The sequence below is a fragment of the Coccinella septempunctata genome, chromosome 8, assembly GCF_907165205.1.
Source record: "Coccinella septempunctata chromosome 8, icCocSept1.1, whole genome shotgun sequence".
NCBI lineage: Eukaryota > Metazoa > Arthropoda > Insecta > Coleoptera > Coccinellidae > Coccinella > Coccinella septempunctata.
This window is the reverse complement of record NC_058196.1, coordinates 13,234,058-13,242,096: the sequence shown is the minus strand read 5'-3', so window position 1 is coordinate 13,242,096 and position 8,039 is coordinate 13,234,058. Positions and strand designations below refer to the sequence as shown.

General features: G+C 38.1%; 2 protein-coding genes across 2 annotated transcripts; one reads left to right on the top strand and one right to left on the bottom strand.

Annotated features, from left to right (window-relative positions):
- Positions 1 to 4,698: 4,698 nt before the first annotated feature.
- LOC123318326 lies at positions 4,699 to 6,535 on the top strand. The gene is made up of 2 exons (XM_044904937.1): positions 4,699 to 6,412; positions 6,486 to 6,535. The coding sequence occupies exons 1-2, from the start codon at positions 4,699 to 4,701 to the stop codon at positions 6,533 to 6,535; spliced, it is 1,764 nt and encodes a 587-aa protein (XP_044760872.1).
- On the bottom strand, positions 6,369 to 7,923 carry LOC123319129. Its single transcript, XM_044905981.1, has 4 exons — positions 7,182 to 7,923; positions 6,833 to 6,969; positions 6,737 to 6,779; positions 6,369 to 6,654 (listed from the first exon to the last, which is right to left on the bottom strand). Exons 1-4 carry the CDS (start codon positions 7,380 to 7,382, stop codon positions 6,538 to 6,540), a joined length of 498 nt encoding a protein of 165 aa, XP_044761916.1. The 5' UTR covers positions 7,383 to 7,923; the 3' UTR covers positions 6,369 to 6,537.
- Positions 7,924 to 8,039: the final 116 nt, after the last annotated feature.

Genomic DNA, 8,039 nt, shown 5'->3' with positions numbered 1-8,039 from the left:
CATCCTTCTTACCCTTTTTGAATACTGGTAGTACTTTAGATATTTTTAAGGATGGAGGAAATGCTCCAACTTTAAGGCATTCATTAATTAATTGTAATAACTTGTCTTTTATTGTTTAAAATATTTTTTGCATGTCACGTGCAGAAATTCCATCATCTCCTTTCGAGAATGTGTTTTTCAATGAATAAACAATTTTTTTCAATTCAGTTTCAGTACATCTTTTGAAGTATAGGTATTTGTTGTTAGGTACACAATGGTTACTGTCGCTGTTCAGTTTTGTCATCTTTTTGTGAAGGTTGGTTCCGGACTCTATAAAATATTCATTGATTGAAGATGCAATCTCATGATCTGTTGTCACGTCCTTTCCCATCGACTTTCAATTTGTTGATGTCTAAACGATTTCGTTGTTTAATATTTATTATTCAGTAACTTCCACATTTTCCTTGAGTCTGTTCCTGTTTTTGTTAGTTATGTATAAAATATTATTTTTTGGCCTTTTTAATCATATAATTTGTTTCTTTTTTGAGTACGTCAAATTGGTTTTTATATTTTTCGATGTTAGGGTATTTTTTAATTTTTTTGTAATGAATTTCATAGGAATTCAATTCAATAGCATTTTTGTACTTTTTAACAATATTTGTATTATTAGAAGAGGCTACATTCAAATTTATATCACCAATAATTATACAATTCCTGTTGAGTATACCTTCTAGGAAGTGTATAAAATGATGTGCGTTATTTTTCGGGGCACGGTAGATATTCACGACACTAACTTTGAAGTCATTTAGGTAGATTGCACTTATATTCGTTTTATTGATTTTTTCAATGTCTATAATGTCATACTTCTGTTCTTTTCTTATGTACAATATTGTTCAACCACCTCTCGTTTTTCTGCAATCATGGACTGCATTATAATTGTCGATGTTGTAATAAGTTGTTTCGGAGTTTTTCAGCCATGATTCCGTAATGGCTATGATATGTGGATAGTTAAATTTGGATGCATAAATTTGTAGGTTCTCATATTTGCGTTTATTTCGGATCGAGCGAATGTTAAGATGAAGTATGTGAAGTTTCTCAATTTGGTTTGAGCTTTTTAAGTTTTTTCAAGTCTTCTTCAGACTTTATTCTTAATGTAGGGCTGGAGTCAGTTTTTCTCACAAATATTTTTCCATCATTGTACCATGCATACTTAACCTTGATCGATTTCAAGCGAATCACCCGTAATAACTACAGTTATTGCTTGTTTTGCCCTTGGTTATGGCCCTTCATAACTTCTAACCTCACTTCATAACCAGAAGTTTAACCCAGCTGTCGAGTATGGTTATCTCCGGTTATCTGCGGTCCAAAATGATGACGTTGAAGGGCTAGTTCATAAGGTCACGATATTATAACCAATAAAATGACCAAAAGCGCTTGAATGCAGTTGGTTATTGTTGGAAATTACCATTGATGACCAGGTTATTGGCTTGAAATCGATTCTTGTTCGACTTTTTGAAATGTCTAGCCTTCTTCAAAATAATTGGTTTCTTGGTGTCATATCATGGTTTATGTTAATCGTTTCATCAACGGGTAAACCAATTTTTTTCGTATTCGAATTGGTGTTTTTCTTCTTTTGCATGATAAGTTCTTTCAACTCGGTTTTTGATAAAACGACCTTAATGAGTTTTGGATTCTGTTTACCCATTTTGAAACACTTGATACCTTGTTCGGTTACGTTGATACCCAGATTTTTTGTTATATTCAGAACAAGATCGTTCATTCCTTTTTCATTAGGGTCATCGTCCAATGGCAGACCACTTATTACAATATTGTTCTTGAGGGAATCCTGCTTAATGTATTCTTTCTGATTTTTCAGATTATCTACCTCTTTTCGTAAGGCAGCATTTTCTTTCCTTATTTCCTTGAGATCTTGTTTCAGTTGCCTGTTTGCCTTTTCAATTGATTCCAATTTCTTTAGTATTTGTTTCAGTATCGATTTTGCTCTCAGTGTTCACGGCCCTTCCTCCACCAAAACTTCTTCTCGGATTTTTCGGCGAATTTTTCTTGAGCGGCTCTACATCTGCTGCATAACATTCATCTTCGGATTCCTCTTCCTCACAATCGTCGTTATCCTCTGATTCTGAGTCTAAACAAACTTTACAAAACCATAGTTCTTTATTTTTCGTAACTTGCTCCAGTTCTTCTTCAGACAGTGAGGTGCACTGTTTTGTAGCATGGTGCCAGCATTCTCCACTGCAGCGAATTTAAGGATGAATCTTCCCCAATGGTTTGTTGCAACTTTTGCATTTCGGGGCTTTATTTTTCTCATTTCCACTCATGATTAGCGGTCGATTGATAACAGCACGCCAATGGATACAGACTTACTATCGTTGCTGGCCGTACCAGATGTTTACACAATAACAGTTTTCCTCGTATTATTATTGTTTATAGTAATACTAGCTGACCCGGCAAACCTAGTTTTGCCATTTAAATTATTTCTAGGGTAGATAATAATAACTAACTCATCGTTATTGCTCGATTGGTCGTAAGAAAAAGGAATGCCTTTTTTTCTGTTCTGTACAATTTTTTTTGGGAATATTTTGTTATATAAACCTTGCCCTAACAATAATAAACACAACAAAAAAGAATTGTCCAATTTGGTGCGATCGTTTGAACAATAAAGCATTTTGAAGTAAACTATAGATCCTCTTTTATCAATATAGAAGATATAGATAATTTTCAATAATGCACACTATTTTTCTAAGCTGAAAGTGACCAATATCAGAACCAGTTCTAATATAGTTTTGACTAGTGTAACTTCCAACAACTAAAATTTCTTTGAACTAGCGAAAAAACTTGAAATTTCTCCACTAATGATTATGTCTCCACAAGGAAGTTTTCAGAGAAAATGGCGGGACAGGTCAATATTTATTCGGAGGGGGACATGTTTCTAGCGGAATTGTAAGCCAAAATCTCCTCAATCTTAGGTGTAGGGGTTGTCAGCCCTAAATTCTTAATAGGGAATAAAGGTTGAGCTGAACCTCAATTGGAAGACAATAGTATTATGTAAAGGGACATATTGTCTTCCAATTGAGGTTTAGCTCACCCTCTATTCCCTCTGAAGAATTTAGAGGGGATAGCCCCTACACCTAGGTTTGAGGAGATTTCGGCTTACAATTTTGCTCGATATATGTCCCCCTCCCTTTAAAAATTGACCTGCTCCGGCTTTTTCTTTGAAAACATCCTTGTCGGGACATAATTGGCCTGGCAAGATTTCAAATTGTCACCTCTTGTAACTACTTCAAGGAATCAATAAAAATTTGCAAACCATAGTATCCATGTAGAGGGACAAGTGATCTTTCAATTGAGGTAAATCTCACCCCCTATTCCCTATTGAGAATTTAGGGGTGATAGTCCCTACACCTAGGGTTGAGGAGATTTCGGCTTACAATTCTGCTCAAAATATGTCCCCGTCCGAATAAAAATTGATCTGTTCCGACATTTTCTTATAACTACAGTGATTATATATACAGGGTTACAGGGGAAGTCGTACTGAATAATAAAGGACGTTATTATTCAGGTATATGGTGTCCGAAACTCAACCAATATGGAGATACTGAGTTTTGAAGATTTTTCTGAAAAATCCTTCATTTTTGGCTCACCACTAACAGCTCAATACGACTGCTCGACAACGGCTTGATATAAAGAACTTTCTCTAAGTGTTTTCAACTTTGAAGCGCTTTTTTTGAAAAAAACTTCATGGAACTTATTCGGCATATAATTTCAGAAACTTCTACGTCTCTTCAGCTATTCAAAAAGGTTATTAATAATAAATTCTTATTGAATAAGCGAAGCATTGTCTGGCAGTTAAGGTAGTAGCGGCGGTGATGTCGAACAATGAATACTTGCGACGGTATAGGATACCGTCGCACGATACTCTTCGAGGCTCTCGTCGAGTACCGGATATTGGCGTATTTGACAGAGTTTATCGAAGACTACGAGAAACTGGGTCTGTTTTAGTACTTCGGACTGACATGGAAAGACCTCGTATTCTGGATGACGACAACGAGGAAGCAAATGAAACATGACGTCTCTTTGAAGAGGACCCAACCACGTCAACAAATGATGTCGCTCGACGAATTGGTATTTTCCAGTGAAAAGTGTGGTTCGTAATGCACACTTCTGTTCAATACCCTTACCATTACAAGCCAGTGCAAGTAAATGAAGAAGGGGATCCATTGACTCGACTAGACTTCTTCAGATTTATGCTAAATGCTGATATTAATGATAAACTTTGATGAAGACGGCATCACAAATTATCATAGCGCCCATTACTGGTCTCCCAAAGCGCAAGGTAACCAAAAAAAAAGAACAAAAGTCGTATTGAGCTGTTGGTGGAAGGTTCGATTTCTGTTGATCATTTTTATTAATTGACATGACCTGAATAATAAGGTCCTTTAATATTCCTTGTAACCCTGTATATATATATATATATATATATATATATATATATATATATATATATATATATATATATATATATTCAGTGGAAAACATCTGGTGGCACAAGTGAGAAACATTAAGATCAGAAAACTACTGGCTCCTGACGAGCTTAATGCTATCAAAGCCGAAACATTAATCCAGTCTCCAGCAAACAGACTGAGAAACATAAGAAAAAGCATACAGGCAACAACTAACACACCGCGTCGAGAACTGAACATGGAGGAACAGGAAACACAAACAGAGCCACAACAGAATGAATCCTCCCTTCAGATACTGGAGGTATATGAAGAAATAAACATAAAATGGAGGGGATTACCGCTGGAGAAAAGACCGAAAATCCAGAAAATTCAACTAAATACTGCAGCCAAGAACTCCATCAGAGCGATCGACTCGGCCTTGAGAGAAATCATCCAAAACGCAATGGACTTTGAAGACCTGTGTCATAAGGTTTATTGTGCAGCTATCACCGCGAACCTTATTGTACAAACAGAAAAAAAGGGAGGAGAGCAGAACCAACAACCTCGGAAACCACCATGGGAGGAGCGCCTGGAAAAACGAATAGCATCACTCAGAAAGGAGATAAGCATTATTCATCTTTATATGAATAATGAAAAAGTGAGCAATAGGGTACATAGGAAACTGAGGGAGTACATAAGAAAAATTAAGTTGAAGGAACGGGATGCACACTATAAAACTAAATTACGGACGCACCTCGAAAAACTCAAGCAAAAAATTGCTGCTTTAGGAAATCGCCTGAGGAGGTATCATAAGAGGACCCAGAGATATCAACAAAACAACCAGTTCACCAACAATCAAAAAATGTTCTTCAGGAAAATAGATCAAAAAAACAATGGAAAAAATGAAAAACCCCCAAACCCGAAAAAAATGAAAGAGCACTGGTCTTCCTTATGGTCAGCAGAGAAGGAACACAACCGGACGGCCCCATGGATTGAAATCGAAAGGAAGGCACAACAACATTTACAAGAGATGCCCAAAGTGACGGTGAGCGAGAACGATGTCAAAGAAACAACCAGAAGGATGAAGAACTGGGTGTCCCCTGGCATAGATGGAATCCACAATTACTGGTTCAAAGCTTTGACATCTGCTCACAAGGCTATGGCGCGACTTATAGAGGAAGCATTAGAAAACCCTGAGATCATCCCATCTTACTTTACAAAGGGGAAAACTTTCATGGTGCCAAAGAAGGGAGACTTAGCACAACCTGAAAATTATAGGCCTATCACATGCCTACCTTCTGCCTATAAGATATTAACATCCACGCTGGCCCACAAAATTAGCACACACCTCAAAAGCAACAACATAATGGCCTGGGAGCAGAATGGTTGCAAAAGCAAGAGTCGGGGCAGCAAAGAACTCCTGGTTATAGACAGAGCAATCACGAAACAGGCAAAGAAGAAAAACAAAAACATAGCCGTCGCCTGGATAGACTACCAAAAGGCATATGACTCTGTCCCACACTCGTGGCTGATCGAAATATTGGAAATCTACAAGATAGAAAGGAGGGTGATAAACACGCTAAAATTCTTGATGAACACATGGAGGACAACTTTATCAGTGAGCGAAGGTAAAGAGACCTACGAAACATCTGAAATATTAATCAGAAGAGGCATCTTTCAGGGGGATGGACTGAGCCCGCCCTGGTTCTGCTTGGCGCTCAATATTCTAAGTAGTATGCTCAATAGATCAGCATACGGATACGCCATCGATGCCCGGACAAAACTGACGCACCTTTTCTATATGGACGACTTGAAGCTCTACGCAAGGGGACGAACACAGCTGGAGGGGGAGTTGGAACTGGTCAGGAGCTTTAGTGAGGACATAGGTATGACACTAGGGCTAGAAAAATGCGCGACTATAACAGTTAAAAGAGGGAAGATGGTGGAAGAGGAGAACATGAGGCTAAGGGATGGTAGAGAAATAAATAATCTAAGCACTGAGGAAACATATAAATATTTGGGTATACAACAATCATTTGAAATCAGACAAACAGAGAATAAAGAACAAGCAAAAACAGAATTACTTAGGAGGGTAAAATTAATCTTGAAAACACAGCTGTCCTCTAAAAACAAAATAATGGCCATAAACATCTGGGCTATTCCGTCGTTCACGTACACAGTAGGAACACTCGCTTGGTCTAAAACGGACCTGCAACTAATAGATAGGAAAATAAGAACCACATTGACCCAGTTCGGCCTACTGCACCCTAACTCTGCTGTTGAAAGAATATACTTACCCAGAAAAGAGGGAGGTCGAGGCTTGTGTTCCATCGAAGATACCTGTAAACAAGAAAAAATTAATATCAAAAATTATTTCAATAACACAAACTTACCAATACATCAATGGGTAGCAGCACAGGAAAGTATGACACAGGAAACGAACGATGATGAACAGGATAGAGAAAACCATGCAGAACAACTCAGACAAAGCTGGCAAAGTAAACAACTGCACGGCAGGTTCTACGCAAACCTGCACCAGGAAGACGTAGACATAGCAGCCTCCAATACCTACCTGACTCAAGGTTACCTCTTTCCACAAACAGAAGGAACGATCTTCGCTATTCAGGACCAAGTTATACCAACCCGAAATTACAGTAAACACATCATGAAACAACAAGTAGAAAACACCAAATGTCGACTGTGCAATAACGCTGAGGAAACCACACAACATTCTACGCAAACCTGCACCAGGAAGACGTAGACATAGCAGCCTCCAATACCTACCTGACTCAAGGTTACCTCTTTCCACAAACAGAAGGAACGATCTTCGCTATTCAGGACCAAGTTATACCAACCCGAAATTACAGTAAACACATCATGAAACAACAAGTAGAAAACACCAAATGTCGACTGTGCAATAACGCTGAGGAAACCACACAACATCTACTAGCAGGATGCTCAGCAGTAGCCAGCACAAGATACCTTACACGACATGATAACAAGGGAAAGGTGGTACATCAACTCATGTGCCTGAAAAAGAACCTCATACAACACTTCACGCCGCACCATCTCTATGTTCCGGAAGCAGTTGTGGAAAACGACGAAGCGAAGATATACTGGGACCTCACGATACTGACTGATCTGGGAGCGGAGCACAATAGGCCGGATATGGTGGTGATGAATAAAAAAACTAAAACGGCAACAATTATCGACTTTGCGGTACCACTAGACCAGAATATGGGAAAGACCTATGCGGAAAAGATAAGGAAATATGAAATGTTGGCAAGGCAGATAAGAGATATGTGGAGGCTAAAAAAAGTTGAAATAATACCATTGATTATAAGTGCCAATGGACTTGTGCTTAAAAGAACCGTTCAACATCTGAAAGAATTAGAACTGCACCCTAATACTATCTCATGGATGCAGAAGGCGGTATTGTTGGGGACAGTCAATATCATCCGACAGGTCATCTTTCCTCACTAACGAACGGAACTTCTCTTGGCTCGAAAAGGAACCCGAGAGGCTCTGAGTCACCACATTACGTGTGAAATTTAAAAAAAAAAAAAAAAAAAAAAAAAAAAAAATATATATATATATATA

Bases quoted from the DNA above. Each gene is read 5' to 3' on its own strand.
- LOC123319129 (XM_044905981.1), bottom strand. From the start codon at position 7,382: ATGTTGTGTGGTTTCCTCAGCGTTATTGCACAGTCGACATTTGGTGTT. The intron at 6,970-7,181 runs GTTTGCGTAGAA...TTCCTGGTGCAG, and splicing joins TCTACGTCTTCCTGGTGCAG to GTTTGCGTAGAACCTGCCGT. The intron at 6,780-6,832 runs GTAAGTTTGTGT...TCTTGTTTACAG, and splicing joins TGCTACCCATTGATGTATTG to GTATCTTCGATGGAACACAA.
- LOC123318326 (XM_044904937.1), top strand. From the start codon at position 4,699: ATGGAGGAACAGGAAACACAAACAGAGCCACAACAGAATGAATCCTCC. The intron at 6,413-6,485 runs GTAGAGAAATAA...ATTTGAAATCAG, and splicing joins GAACATGAGGCTAAGGGATG to ACAAACAGAGAATAAAGAAC.